Source organism: Schistocerca nitens, chromosome 1 (assembly GCF_023898315.1).
Source record: "Schistocerca nitens isolate TAMUIC-IGC-003100 chromosome 1, iqSchNite1.1, whole genome shotgun sequence".
In the NCBI taxonomy this organism is placed as follows: Eukaryota; Metazoa; Arthropoda; class Insecta; order Orthoptera; family Acrididae; genus Schistocerca; species Schistocerca nitens.
In genome coordinates, this window is record NC_064614.1 from 452753460 (window position 1) to 452769095 (window position 15636).

A 15636-nucleotide genomic window follows, 5' to 3' on the forward strand; every position below is an offset into this window, starting at 1 on the left:
TCGAAACTGAGAGCGCCTTTCAGGCACAAAAACTGCTTCGGGCCACACTCCTGTACACATTCCCTGTCCGGGTGGAGGCTCACCGAACTTTGAATTCCTCTCGTGGTGTGGTCTATACTAGATCCCTCGACGGCTTGACTGACGAGGAGATTCAATCTTTCCTCGCTGAGCAGGGCGTGACGGCTGTCCATAGGGTCATGAAAAAGGTCAACAATGAACTTGTACCGACCCGGACACTTTTCTTGACCTTCGATAGTGTTCAGCTGCCATCGCGCATCAAAGCGGGCTACGAGGTTATTTCTGTTCGCCCCTATGTCCCGACACCTACGCGCTGCTACCAGTGTCAGCGTTTCAATCACACTCGCCAGTCTTGTTCCAATGCGGCTAAATGTGTCACTTGTGGCAGGTATGCCCATGAGGGTGACTGTCCACCTCCGTCTCCTCGTTGTGTGAACTGTCAGGGTGACCATGCCGCATCCTCCCGCGACTGTCCTGTCTATAAGGAAGAACGCTGTATCCAAGAAATTCGGGTCAAAGAGAAAGTGTCCACCTCGGCTGCTCGCAAGCTATTGGCTAGTAGGAAGCCCACGCTGCTCCCAGCGGGGAAATACAGTACTGTCCTCGCCTCTCCTCGGACTACCAGGGAGGTGGCAACCCAGACATGCGATCTGACCTTCAGCACCACGGTCGTCCGTTCGGCCAGTGCTAAGATCGCGCGGTCGACGTCTCCTCTTCCTCCCATCACCCCACAGACACCAGCCCCTTCATCAGCTTCTGCTAAGACGAAGACCCAGAAGTCAGATGCACGGGCCTTCAAGAAGGAACCGTCCCGTGCAGACTTCCTACGTACCTCGACCTCCCAGCCTTCGACCGGTACTTCCACCAAACGACCTTCCAAGAAGGCTAATAGGAAGCACAGTTCTCCTTCTCCGCCACGGCGCATTTCTTCTCCTGCGCCACCCAGCGGTTGCCGCCCCAGGCCGTCATCCGTTTCGCCTGGCCGCACCGCTGGTAGCCGAACATCTGGCCGTTCACCGGCGGAGGAAGCTCCCCCTCCCGGCCATCTTCCCAAGATGGCCGATGAACCTATAGACCCAATGGACGCTGACTGTCCGCCTACTGATAGCGGCGGCAGTGCTCGCTCGAAGCCAGGCCCTCAGCGGCCTTCGAGGTGACCCCTTCTTTCATCTTCCCTTTTTTTTTTTTTCTTACGATGGCACTTACTCACTGGAATATTCGCAGCATTCGCTCCAACCGAGAGGACTTGAAGTTGCTGCTCCGCTTGCACCGTCCGCTCGTCGTAGCCCTCCAGGAAACGAAGCTACGCCCATGCGATCAAATTGCCTTGGCACACTACACCTCTGTGCGTTTTGACCTACCCCCTGTGGTAGGTATCCCAGCTCATGGAGGGGTTATGTTGCTGGTCCGGGATGATATTTACTACGATCCCATCACGTTGCACACCGGCCTGCAGGCAGTTGCCATCCGCGTTACTCTCCCCACTTTTACATTTTCCATTTGTACCGTTTACACTCCATCGTAGTCTGCCGTTACCAGGGCAGACATGATGCAACTTATTGCTCAGCTACCTGCACCATTTTTGTTAACTGGAGACTTCAATGCCCACCATCCCCTTTGGGGCTCTCCAGCATCCTGCCCGAGGGGCTCCCTGTTAGCAGACCTTTTCAACCAGCTCAATCTTGTCTGACTCAATACTGGCGCCCCTACTTTTCTTTCGGACACATCTCACACCTATTCCCATTTAGATCTCTCTATATGTACTCCCCAACTTGCACGCCGGTTCGAGTGGTATGCACTTTCTGATACATATTCGAGCGACCACTTCCCGTGTGTTATCCATCTCCTGCAGCATACCCCCTCTCCGTGCTCATCTAGTCGGAACATCTCCAAAGCAGACTGGGGGCTCTTCTCTTCCAGGGCGACCTTTCAGGATCAAACATTCCCAAGCTGCGATAGTCAGGTCGCACACCTCACGGAAGTCATTCTCACTGCTGCTGAATATTCCATCCCTCACCCTACTTCTTCTCCACGTCGCGTACCGGTCCCCTGATGGACCGCAGCATGTAGAGACGCTTTACGTGCTCGTCGACGTGCTTTACGCACCTTTAAACGCCACCCTACAGTGGCGAATTGTATCAATTATAAACGATTACGTGCGCAGTGCCGTCGTATTATTAAAGAAAGCAAGAAAGCCAGCTGGGCTGCTTTCACAAGCACCTTCAACAGTTTTACTCCTTCTTCTGTTGTCTGGGGTAGCCTGCGCCGGCTATCTGGCATTAAGGTCCACTCACCAGTTTCTGGCTTGACGGTCGCGAATGACGTCCTTGTGGCCCCTGAGGCTGTCTCTAATGCCTTCGGCCGCTTTTTCGCAGAGGTTTCGAGCTCCGCTCATTACCACCCTGCCTTCCTCCCCCGCAAACAGGCAGAGGAGGCTAGGCCACCTAACTTCCGCTCCTCGAATCGTGAAAGTTATAATGCCCCATTCACCATGCGGGAACTCGAAAACGCACTTGGCCGATCACGGTCCTCCGCTCCAGGGCCTGATTCTATTCATATTCAGATGCTGAAAAACCTTTCTCCTGCGGGTAAAGGTTTTCTTCTTCGTACTTACAATCGCATCTGGATTGAGAGACATGTTCCCGCATGCTGGCGCGAGTCTATTGTTGTCCCGATTCCTAAGCCGGGGAAGGACAAGCACTTGCCTTCCAGTTATCGACCCATCTCGCTTACCAGCTGTGTCTGTAAAGTGATGGAGCGAATGGTTAACTCTCGATTGGTTTGGCTGCTCGAGTCTCGACGCCTCCTTACCAATGTACAATGTGGATTTCGTAGGCACCGGTCTGCTGTTGACCATCTGGTTACCTTGTCGACCTTCATTATGAATAACTTCTTGCGGAAGCGCCCGACCGCGGCTGTGTTCTTTGATTTGGAGAAGGCTTACGACACCTGTTGGAGGGCGGGCATTCTCCGCACCATGCATACATGGGGCCTTCGCGGTCGCCTCCCTCTTTTTATTCGTTCCTTTTTTATGGATCCAGTTCAGGGTACGTGTGGGTTCTGTCCTGTCAGACACCTTTCGCCAGGAGAATGGGGTGCCACAGGGCTCAGTTTTGAGCGTCGCTCTCTTCGCCATAGCGATCAATCCAATAATGGATTGCCTCCCAGCTGATGTATCAGGCTCCCTTTTCGTGGACGATTTTACCATCTATTGCAGCGCGCAGCGTACGTGTTTCCTGGAGCGCTGTCTTCAGCGTTCTCTTGACCGTCTTTACTCCTGGAGTGTCGCCAATGGCTTCCGTTTTTCTGCCGAGAAGACGGTCTGTATTAACTTCTGGCGCTACAAAGAGTTTCTCCCACCGTCCTTACGACTCGGTCCCGTTGCTCTCCCATTCGTGGAGACAACAAAATTTTTAGGTCTTACATTAGTTGGTCTCCACATGTGTCTTATTTGGCTGCCCGTTGTACACGTTCTCTCAATGTCCTCCGTGTTCTCAGTGGTACGTCGTGGGGAGCGGATCGAACCGTCCTACTTCGCCTATATCGGTCGATCGTCCGCTCCAAGCTGGATTATGGGAGCTTCGTATACGCCTCTGCACGGCCATCCATCTTACGCCGCCTCAACTCCATACAACATCGGGGTTTACGACTTGCGATCGGAGCGTTTTATACTAGTCCCGTCGAGAGTCTTCATGCTGACGCTGGTGAGTTGCCACTCACCTACCGGCGCGATATACTGCTTTGTCGGTATGCCTGTCGGCTACTGGCAATGCCCGACCACCCGTCTTATCGTTCCTTTTTTGATGACTCTCTCGACAGTCAATACGGGTTGTATGTCTCTGCCCTGCTACGCCCTGGAGTTCGCTTTCGTCGCCTCCTTCAACACCTTAATTTTTCACTCCCTGCCACCTTTCGAGTGGGCGAGAGCCACACGCCACCTTGGCTCCAGGCTCAGGTTCGCGTCCACCTTGACCTCTGCTCGCTCCCGAAGGAGGTTACCCCCGGTTCAGTCTACCACTCCCGTTTTGTCGAACTTCGTTCGAAGTTCATTAATATGACCTTCATTTATACAGATGGCTCTAAGACCAATGACGGGGTCGGGTGTTCTTTTATTATCGGGGCACAAAGTTTCCAATATCGGCTCCATGGCCATTGTTCGGTCTTCACAGCTGAGCTCTTTGCCCTCTACCAGGCTGTCCTTTACATCTGCCGCCACCGACATTCTGCATATGTCATCTGCTCCGATTCCCTGAGCGCTATCCAGAGCCTCGGTGATCCGTACCCGGTTCACCCTTTCGTGCACCGGATCCAACGCTCTCTTCAGCAGCTGGTGGAAGTCGGTTCTCCGGTTAGCTTTATGTGGGTTCCTGGCCATGTCGGTATCCCTGGGAACGAAGCTGCAGATGCCGCGGCCAAGGCTGCGGTCCTCCAGCCTCGGACAGCTTCTTGTTGTGTCCCTTCGTCAGATTGTAGCAGGGTAATTTGTCGGCGCATTGTATCGCTGTGGCATGCCGATTGGGCTGCACTTCCAGACAACAAGCTTCGGGCCTTGAAAGCTCTTCCCGTGGCTTGGACGTCCTCCTCACGCCCTTCTCGGCGGGAGGAGGTAGTTTTGGCCCGGTTGCGAATTGGCCACTGCCGGTTCAGCCATCGCCATCTGCTGACGGCTGCGCCGGCGCCGTTCTCCCCATGTGGGCAATTGCTGACGGTCCGCCACATTTTAACGTCGTGTCCGGATTTTAACACCCTGCGTCTCGATCTTGGCCTGCCATGTACTGTAGAAGCCATTTTAGCGGATGACCCACGAGCAGCTGCTCGCGTTCTTCATTTTATCAATTTGACAACCCTCTCAAAGGACATTTGATTATGCTGTTTTCTTTTTTAATCCTATGCCTGTCAGTATGTCTTTCATCGTGTTTTCCGTTTCGTTGCTGTTTTAAACTTGTGACTCGAGGTGCATTCCTAAAGTAGTCTGGGCGCTAATGACCGTTGACGTTGTGCGCCCTAAAACCACAAAAAACAAAAAAACAAAAAAAACACGCACGGCACAGCGGACACACCAGGAACCGCGGTGTCGGCCGTCGAATGCCGCTAGCTGCGCAGCATTTGTGCACCGCCGCCGTCAGTGTCAGCCAGTTTGCCGTGGCATACGGAGCTCCATCGCAGTCTTTAACACTGCTAGCGTGCCGCGACAGCGTGGACGTGAACCGTATGTGCAGTTGACGGACTTTGAGCGAGGGCGTATAGTGGGCATGCGGGAGGCCGGGTGGACGTAGCGCCGAATTGCTCAACACGTGGGGCGTGAGGTCTCCACAGTACATCGATGTTGTCGCCAGTGGTCGGCGGAAGGTGCACGTGCCCGTCGACCTGGGACCGGACCGCAGCGACGCACGGATGCACGCCAAGACCGTAGGATCCTACGCAGTGCCGTAGGGGACCGCACCGCCACTTCCCAGCAAATTAGGGAGTCGCTTCTGCCTTGGTGCCAATGATGGTCGTATGCGTGTTTGGCGCCGTGCAGGTGAGCGCCACAATCAGGACTGCATACGACCGAGGCACACAGGGCCAACACCCGGCATCATGGTGTGGGGAGCGATCTCCTACACTGGCCGTACACCACTGGTGATCGTCGAGGGGACACTGAATAGTGCACGGTACATCCAAACCGTCATCGAACCCATCGTTCTACCATTCCTAGACCGGCAAGGGAACTTGCTGTTCCAACAGGACAATGCACGTCCGCATGTATCCCGTGCCACCCAACGTGCTCTAGAAGGTGTAAGTCAACTACCCTGGCCAGCAAGATCTCCGGATCTGTCCCCCATTGAGCATGTTTGGGACTGGATGAAGCGTCGTCTCACGCGGTCTGCACGTCCAGCACGAACGCTGGTCCAGCTGAGGCGCCAGGTGGAAATGGCATGGCAAGCCGTTCCACAGGACTACATCCAGCATCTCTACGATCGTCTCCATGGGAGAATAGCAGCCTGCATTGCTGCGAAAGGTGGATATACACTGTACTAGTGCCGACATTGTGCATGCTCTGTTGCCTGTGTCTATGTGCCTGTGGTTCTGTCAGTGTGATCATGTGATGTATCTGACCCCAGGAATGTGTCAATAAAGTTTCCCCTTCCTGGGACAATGAATTCACGGTGTTCTTATTTCAATTTCCAGGAGTGTATTTCACTCCCTAAATGAGTAAAACTTTCTACCACTTTTAGAGGTTCTCCATTCAAGGTAATATTTCCGTTGATCCCTTTCTCTCTTTCAAATACCATTACTTCACTCTTATCTTTATTTTTAATCCATACTTTTTCATTATTTCCTTCCACACATCCAGTTGTAACTGTACATCTACCCCTTTACCGCCCCATATTACCATATCATCTGCAAAAATCATCTTGTCTTTTTCTTTTACTATATCTTTAACTGCCCTATTCATCCCCTCCATCACAACATTAAAAAGTGCAGGAGTTAGAATACTTCCATGCTTAAGTCCTTTTCTTATTTCGAAGTATTCAGTGTTCCCCAATGCTGTTCTAATTCTACAATTGTGTCCTCTGTACATTGTCTAATTACATTGTGTCCATCTTCTATATCTATGTAGTCGCTTCAGTCTGGAACCGCGCTGCTGCTACGGTCGCAGGTTCGAATCCTGCCTGGGGCATGGACGTGTGTGATGTCCTTAGGTTAGTTAGGTTTAAGTAGTTTTAAGTTCTAGGGGACTGATGACCTCCGATGTTAAGTCCCATAGAGCTCAGAGCCATTTGAACCATATATCTATCTTCTTCATTTTTTTCTCAGAGTCTTTCCCTGTTAACTGAGTCATATGCCTTTTCTATGTCTATAAAAACTATTATCACCGTTTTGTTATCCTCCCAACTCTTTTCCATCAGTTGACGGATAGAAAATATCAGGTCGATCGTGCTTCTTCCTTTCCTAGACCCAGCCTGTTCTTCACTCTGCTCCTTTTCTATCTTTTCACTTATTCGATTTAGTAAAATTCTTTCAAAAATCTTGATTGTGTGACTCATAAGGGTTATTCCTCTGATCACTGTAAGTTACTCAGTACGCAAGGCGATGGTACGGACTATAACATTGAGATAAATTTATTTTATTTTTTGTTTGATGTTTTCGTTAAATAGCTGAATAAATTGTGAGACCTGAGTTTCTCCTGGCGTATACAACTTTCAAATAACTTCCGGGAATTCAGCCAGGTAACACTTTCAGCGACCGCCGATATTTCGGCGGGAGAACACCCCGCCATTTTCAAGGCAAACTGCAACGGACAGGCGGCGTACATGCAAATTTGCATGTACGCCGCCTGTCCGTTGCAGTTTGCCTTGAAAATGGCGGGGTGTTCTCCCGCCGAAATATCGGCGGTCGCTGAAAGTGTTACCTGGCTGAATTCCCGGAAGTTATTTGAAAGCTGAATAAATTGTAATTAGGAATAATTTAACTAAGCAGAGTAGAGACGATAAAGTCAGAGATGTTCATTGGGCGGACATTGTCGTAATGTAACGTCATTGCGTTGTTCGGTTGTTAAAACAAGTCGTTTGTGTTCCGTTCTGCTGTTCGGTCGTGCGCGTATCTGAAAGGAATTAATTCGGGGACTAGAATAAAGTTTCACATACTAGTTACGATTCGATGTTCCGACAAAAGGGGTTAACGTCAGTGTTAATTTGAATTGTGGGCGACAGGATTAGTTTTGACAGATACGTGAAAACTGACGTAACGAAAGTAGTCACATATCATCCTTGAACGTGACTCTTTATTTAATTAACGATTGCGGTCTCATTAAAAGCTATTATCTCATGATTAGGATCAATCCCTCTTTCCTCCTAGATAGTGATCATTCATTAACATTTACGTCATAAGAAACAGGATTATTAATAAAAGTGATGTTAAATGACAATTACGTGTTATTCCGTTAGTGTGGAACCGACGTAATATCGCTGAAATGACATTGATATATAATTGTGTTAAATAGTGAACTGAGATAGGAACTAAATTGAAATTAGTGAACGTTTGATACTGAGACTATAGAAGCAGAAGCGCTTAAGGTTTCTCTTCTCTATAATGGCAAAATTGGTACGAACTTTAACTCAATAGTCGACATTATGTATTGCAAAGACATTAGCATTTCATACTTATTTTGACGACGCGCTGTTAAACAAAGGAACGTTGAGTCTCTGTACCAGTAATAAAATTAAATGTAAAAACATAATTAATAACGGCGAACTCCGCTTTAACAAACTGTATTGCGTGTCGTCATCGGGCAATAACTGCTCAACCCTGGAGACTTGTGTGGTGAAATTAGAAGTCGGGCATATAAAACAAACTTAAAAATCCATTCAAGCTACAGTGGAGTCGGCACAACACGACGTGGGCAGTTACAGGACGAAGATTCAGAGCAGGTGCACGGCTCGGTTGCAGGCAGAGGATGGAGCCGTGGTTGTGGGCGGCGGCGCTGGTGGCGGCGGTGGCGCTCTGGCTGTGGCTGCGGCTGCGGCCCCACATGCAGAAGGGGCGCCCTCCCGGGCCGCGCGGGCTGCCGCTGCTGGGCAACCTGCTGCTGCTGGACCCCGCGGCGCCGCACGAGTCGCTGAGCGCGCTGGCGCGCCGCTACGGGCCCATCTTCTCGCTGCGCCTGGGCTCGGTGCCCACCGTCGTGCTGGCCGACGCCCGCCTCGTGCGCGACGCCTTCGCCAAGGACGCGTGCACCGGCCGCGCGCCGCTCTACCTCACGCACGGCATCATGAAGGGCAAGGGTGAGTCGCTTACCGTATTTATAGAACTGATCGCTCTACACCCAGCTGGTTTTAATCATACTTACCCAACAGAATCCGAAAGGTACGCTGAACAGTTAAGAGAATATTGGAAATTTTAGGTACTGGGAGGGGGGGGGGGGAGGGAGGAAGGAGATCACAATTTTGTGTCCATTCATATTCCTTACGTATGTAACGACCTTCCACTTTCAGGAAAAAACATTCGTACTTTTGGCAGTCGTTTATCGTCCAGTAAAGTGATCTAAAGATCAAAACAAACCGTAAAACGATTTAGAAAAGACATCCGTACGGTGCAAAAATTGACAATTGACCAAAAGTGTGTGGTCATCCATCTGAGTGCTGAAAGGAATCCGTTAAACTTCGGTTAGGCGCTAAATAAGTCAAATCTAAAGGCCGTAAATTCAACTTAATGTCTAGGAATTACAACTGCGAACTGCTTTAATTCGAAGGAACACAGAGAAAATTTTATGGGGAAGGCTAACCAAAGACTGCATTTTATTGAAAGGACACTCAGAAAATGTAAAAGATCTGTTAAAGACACTGTCATAATAAAGTAAGGGAAATCAGAGCTCGCACTGCAAACGTAGCTGATCGTTTTTCCGCGCGCTGTGCGAGATTGGAATAATAGAGAATTACTGTCAGAGTGGTTCGGTGAACCCTCTCCCATGCACTTAAATGTGATTTTCAGAGTATCCATGTAGATGTGGACACTAGTGTTGTAATAAATCGTATCAGTTAGAAAGGAGCAGAAGAATTATTAAATGACATTTTACAAGGAATTATTAAGCAGTTCTCTTCGAATGGATTCTGTAAATTTTGAAAAAAAATGAAGAAAACCACACTGCATTTAGTTCTGTACAACGGAGAAAGTAATTTCAGCAACTGATGTAGCACACGAGCAGGAATCAGTAATTAGGGTAAAATGCTCCAAATTTTTGGATGTACGTATTGATAAAAACTTTAACGGGAAGATGCATACTACTGAGCTTATGAAACAAGTCCAGCTCCTTCTGCTCTTCGTATAATAGGCAGTCTTGGAAACAATTGTAAGAACATCCTGACATTTTATGCATATTTTCAGTCAATAATGTCTTTCGGATAATTTTGTGGGGTAACTCATCACTTACAAAGAAAGTATTGATTGCGCAAAAGGGAGCAGTAAGAGTAATGTGTGGTGCTCACCCACGGTCGTCACGTAGGCACTTCTTCAAGGACCTACTCTTTTTAACTGCGCCGTTATGATAAATATATTCAGTAATGAAATTCATCGTAAGTAATCCATCACCATTTGAGAAGAACAGCGGTGTCCATACCCATAACATAAGACGGAAAAATGACCTCCACTACCCATTGTTAAAACTGTGGTGGCTCAGAAAGCAACTAATATGCAGCAACAAAAACTGATAATTTACCCAATAACATAATCTGACGAACAGAGAAGCAAGTTTTACATCTAATTTAAAATCATTCCTCCTGGACAACTCCTTCCTATCCATTGACGAATTTCTGCTTAAAAACTGCAAATCAATAAAAAAGATGTGGTTGAATGAGTTGGACTGAAAATAATAATCTATTCACTAATGTTAACACTAATCATGTTTACATACCTTGTAAACTGACTTGTTCCAAACCATTTCGATAAAAGAATCGTTTAGATTATCCATGGAAGATGTATCCAATTAACTTTACTGTCTCACTTGACGAGGCCGAATTGTTAATGGCGCTACGGTTTACGACGTTAAACGTGCCCAGCCTAGAGTGTAATGCAAGCAGAAATGAAAGGTGCGGCTGAAGTTGTGTTCATGGAGTCATTCCCTTAAATGGCGAATGTTATAGTGCTCACGTTTATCAGGGCTTCCGTCGCTTCTTGGTACCATAGCTCCATACAAGGTACATATGAAAAGCTCGGTGAATGGTCTCAGAAAATAAAAGAAAAAATTACAATGGAAATGCCTTTACTGGTCTTCAGAGTAATCACGAGTAGCTACAGCTCACTTCTGATATCGGTTGTAAAGCTGTAGGAAACAGTCAGCAAACACTTCTTCTGGAATCACTCGAAACACGTCACACGGTCAAGCGTTGTTTGATATCCGCTACGTCTTTGCATATCATCCACAAGCATCCGTCGCACACCTGTTACTGTAAAATGGAGGGCAAAATCGAGCAACGTGTCAACATGCGTTTTGGTTCAGATTAGGGGAAATGATGACGGAGACTCGCGAAATGTTAGCGCTCGTGTACAGTGTTGAAGCAGTGAGTAAAAAGTACGTATTTCTGTGGTTTAAACGCGTTACAGGAGGAAAGGACAGTGTGGAGGATGAAACGCGTTCGGGTCAAAAACGCACAATCCCAAACAACTCCGACCGAGTGCGACGAATGCTTGCGTATGGTCGCCGGCTCTCTTTGAGAATAAGAGCAGGAGGAATGCAGGCAAGCAAAGAGAGTCTAAGCCAGTAGATGTATTTTGTTTATAACTCTTGTCTCCTTTGTTTACTGACACCATTCGCAGAACTTTCCAGATGCAGATTGTATTTAAAGTTGAAAAGCAAACAAATTGCGTTTTGTTCTAAAAGCATAGTATTCGGTTACGCGGCGTCAACTGAGCAACGAGACAGACATTGTACAGTTAACAATTTTTGAATGACATCGAAAGTACAAGAACTCTCCGGAGAACCACTCTACACGGTGTAAACGATACCTGTTTACAACTTAACACAGTGGTGTATGGGAAGTAGAGACGAACAGTCTGATAAAGGCCACTTGTATCGAGCCAGGAAATGCCCTCAAACTGACACAGAAAAGCGATCTAAGGTACGGAGCATACGTCTCATGCCACCAACTTAGTCTTAACCGTTTGGAGCTCAGGTCTTTTCCTCATTGAAATCATACTCGAATATACACATACTTTGTTTTTTAACTTAGAAATTTCAAAAATTATGTTTGTGTAAATTTCACCTCAAAAGTTTGTGAATTTTAACAACGAAAGATTAGCAAAAAATCGTTTTCTTTATCTCGCATGTGGCAATATCTGCAGAATGTTGTGTTCGAGCTTTTAACACTTCCGATTTCATCTCACGGTCAGATTACTTTTCACTGTAAATGGAACCGTTGTGTTGGTGCAGGACAGAAAAATATTACATCGGTCGACTTTGAGAGAACATGGAATGACAAACCTTACTTGACAATGTAAGGTCGGACATAACTCACGGTAGTTTACAGGGGTGATTGGCATTGTGTTAATACTGGCCTAGCTGCCAGTTCTGTGTCCTTCCCGGCCAACGGAATTGCTCAACCTTACGTCTATTGCAGTTATGAGCATATGGCGCTTCAACATGAGAAGTCTACCTAATGAATGTTTCAACACAACCACACTTCGGCATTTTGAATACAGCTACCAATAAAGGGAAACTAATTCTGGTGGAATAACACTACATCTACGTCTACATCTACATGGATATTCTACAAATCACACTTAAGTGGCTGGCAGACGGTTTGTCGAACCAACTTCACAATAATTCTCTATTTTCCACTCTGGAACAGAGCGCGGGAAAAACAAACACCTATATATTTCTGTGCGCGCTCTGATTTCGCTTACTTTATGATGATCATCGTTTCTCTCAATTTAGGTTGGCGTAAACAAAATATTTTCGCTTTTGGAGAAGAAAGCTAATGATTGAAATTTCGTGAGAAGATCCTGCCGCAACGGAAACGTCTTTGTTTTAATGATGTCCACTCCAAGTCCTGTGTAATGTCCATGACACTCTCTCCTCTATTTCTCGATAATCCAAAACATGCTGCTCTTCTTTGAACTTTTTCGATGCACTGCCTTAATCCTATCTGGTAAGGATCCCACACTGCGCAGCGGCACTCCAAAAGAGGACGGACAAGCGTAGTGTAGGCAGTCTCTTTTAGTAGATCTGTTGCATCTTCTGAGTGTTATGCTAATAAAACGTAGTCTTTGGTTCACCTTCCGCACAACATTTTCTGTGTGTGCTTTCCAAGTTAAGCTGTTCGTAATTGTAATTCCTAGGTATTCAGTTGAATTTACGTCCTTTAGGTTTGATTAATTTATCGTACAACCGAAGTTCAACAGATTCCTTTTAGCACTCATGTGGATGACCTCACACTTTAAATTATTTAGGGGCAATTACCAGTTTTCGCACCATACATATATCTTTTCTAAATCATTTTGCACTTTGTTTTGATCTTCTGATGACTTTATTAATCGGTAAACGACAGCGTCATCTGCAAACAACCGAAGATGGCTGCTCAGATTGTCTCTTGAATCATTCATATAGATAAGGAACTGCAGAGAGCCTATAGCACTACCTTGGGGAAGCCCATAAATTACTTCTGTTTTACTCGATGACTTTCTGTCATCTCTTACTAACTGTGATCTCTGGCAGGAAATCGCGAATCCAGTCGCTTAACTGAGACGATATTCCATAAGAGCGCAATTTGATTACAAGTCGCTTGTGTAGTTCAGTGTCAAAAGCCTTCTGGAAATCTGGATATACGAAATGGCTCTGAGCACTATGGGACTCAACTTCTGAGGTCATCAGTCCCCTAGAACTTAGAACTACTTAAACCTAACTAACCTAAGGACATCACACACACCCATGCCCGAGGCAGGATTCGAACCTGCGACCGTAGCAGCAGCGCGGTTCCAGAATGTAGCGCCTAGAACCACTTGGCCACTCCGGCCGGCTCTGGATATACGGAATGAGTTCGAAACCCCTTGTCAAAAACGTTCAACACTTATTGTGAGTAACGAACCGTGCTTCAAACTGTTTACTAAATCCATGTTGACTGCGTGTCAACTGACTGTTCTCTTCGAGGTAATTCATAATGTTCGAACACAATATATGTTCCAAAATCTTGATGCATATCGACGTTAATGATATGGGCCTGTAATTTAGTGGATTACTCATATTGCCTTTCTTGAATATTGTGGGGACCTAGTGTCCTCAAATTAAATGGTTGTACATTCGTCATTACATCCACAGCAATTCAAAGACGTCGCCTTCCAGAGTTCAAAGAGCTTACTCGGACGTGAGTGTGCCGTTACCAATAGTGCACACGAAACTTCATTCACAGAAGAGTTGATATGTTGCCTCGTGGGACATCTTACAAAAAAATGTTCTAATGTGTGTGAATTCTTAAGGGACCAAACTGCTGAGGTCATCGGTCCCTAGACTTACACACTACTTAAACTAACTTATGCTAACACACACACACACACACACACACACACACACACACACACACACACACATCACCTACCCTAACACACTGAAGAATGTATCGCACATGTCGCAAGCTTTGTTCATGAACTATTCACATCTAAGCGCCAACAGTTTGCCAGCAGCAGAAATACAGGGTGATTCAAAAAGAATACCACAACTTTAGGAATTTAAAACTCTGCAACGAGAAAAGGCAGAGCTAAGCACTATCTGTCGGCGAATTAAGGGAGCTATAAAGTTTCATTTAGTTGTACATTTGTTCGCTTGAGGCGCTGTTGACTAGGCGTCAGCGTCAGTTGATGCTAAGATGGCGACCGCTCAACAGAAAGCTTTTTGTGTTATTGACTATGGCAGAAGTGAATCGACGACAGTTGTTCAGCGTGCATTTCGAACGAAGTATGGTGTTAAACCTCCTGATAGGTGGTGTATTAAACGTTGGTATAAACAGTTTAGAGAGAATGGGTGTTTGTGCAAAGGGAAAAGTTCTGGACAGCCGAGAACGAGTGATGAAAATGTAGCACGCATCCAGCAAGCAGTAACTGGACTACAGTATCTGGAGATGTTAGAGAATTGGCTGTTCCCTCAGCTCGAACAAGAAGTACAACAATTCATATTTCAGCAGGATGGAGCGCCACCACATTGGCACTTATCTGTCCGTAACTACCTGAACGTCAACTACCCGAGGCGATGGATCGGCCGCCAGGCAGCCCGTGACAGAGCACTTCATCACTGGCCTCCAAGAAGTGCTGATCTTACCCCCTGCGATTTTTTCTTATGGGGGTATGTTAAGGATATGGTGTTTCGGCCACCTCTCCCAGCCACCATTGATGATTTGAAACGAGAAATAACAGCAGCTATCCAAACTGTTACGCCTGATATGCTACAGAGAGTGTGGAACGAGTTGGAGTATCGGGTTGATATTGCTCGAGTGTCTGGAGGGGGCCATATTGAACATCTCTGAACTTGTTTTTGAGTGAAAAAAACCTTTTTAAATACTCTTTGTAATGATGTATAACAGAAGGTTATATTATGTTTCTTTCATTAAATACTAATTTTTGAAGTTGTGGTATTCTTTTTGAATCACCCTGTATATTACACGTTATTAAAGTTCACTGCCTGCGCGACTTTATTTAGATTACGTTACTAGCACACAACGCGCCCAAACAAAGCTTGTAGCGCCACTCAACCACACGTCCGCCCAGTTCGACCACCGAGCCACGTGTCTCCTAACAATGTTGTGTCTCACCACTGCTCCGACGCTTGGTAGCTGTGCCGCCAGACACCACAGTTTGCCAAACACTACCTGTGATTACAGCCACATCATCATTCTCTCCTGTTTACGTACATGCAGACAAGCTCCAAACAATGCTTTTATAAATACGGCGTGTTCTGTAGTACAAAACATTCTCGGACTTCTTGCTGCGTTAATTCAGGGTAAAGCCTCAAGCTTTCAACGGTTTCCATCATCGTCTTCGCCAGGAACAACTGACTGTCAAAACTGCTCCTGTGGTGGCTCTATATAGCCCAGAGACAGCTCCTGAGTGGTCAATACTTAAGTCATGCTGTCCCAGATAATGTCAACGTCCGCG

The 15636-nt window shown here is 46.9% G+C and overlaps 1 protein-coding gene across 1 annotated transcript in view; it reads left to right on the forward strand.

The window, feature by feature from the left end:
* LOC126235970 (cytochrome P450 306a1) overlaps window positions 1-15636 on the forward strand; it is a 417442-nt gene that overhangs the window by 58714 nt on the left and 343092 nt on the right. The window contains exon 2 of the mRNA XM_049944945.1: window positions 8452-8786. Within this exon, the coding sequence (XP_049800902.1) occupies window positions 8459-8786 (328 nt within the window). The 5' untranslated portion in view covers window positions 8452-8458. The remainder of the gene's footprint in view (window positions 1-8451; window positions 8787-15636) is intronic.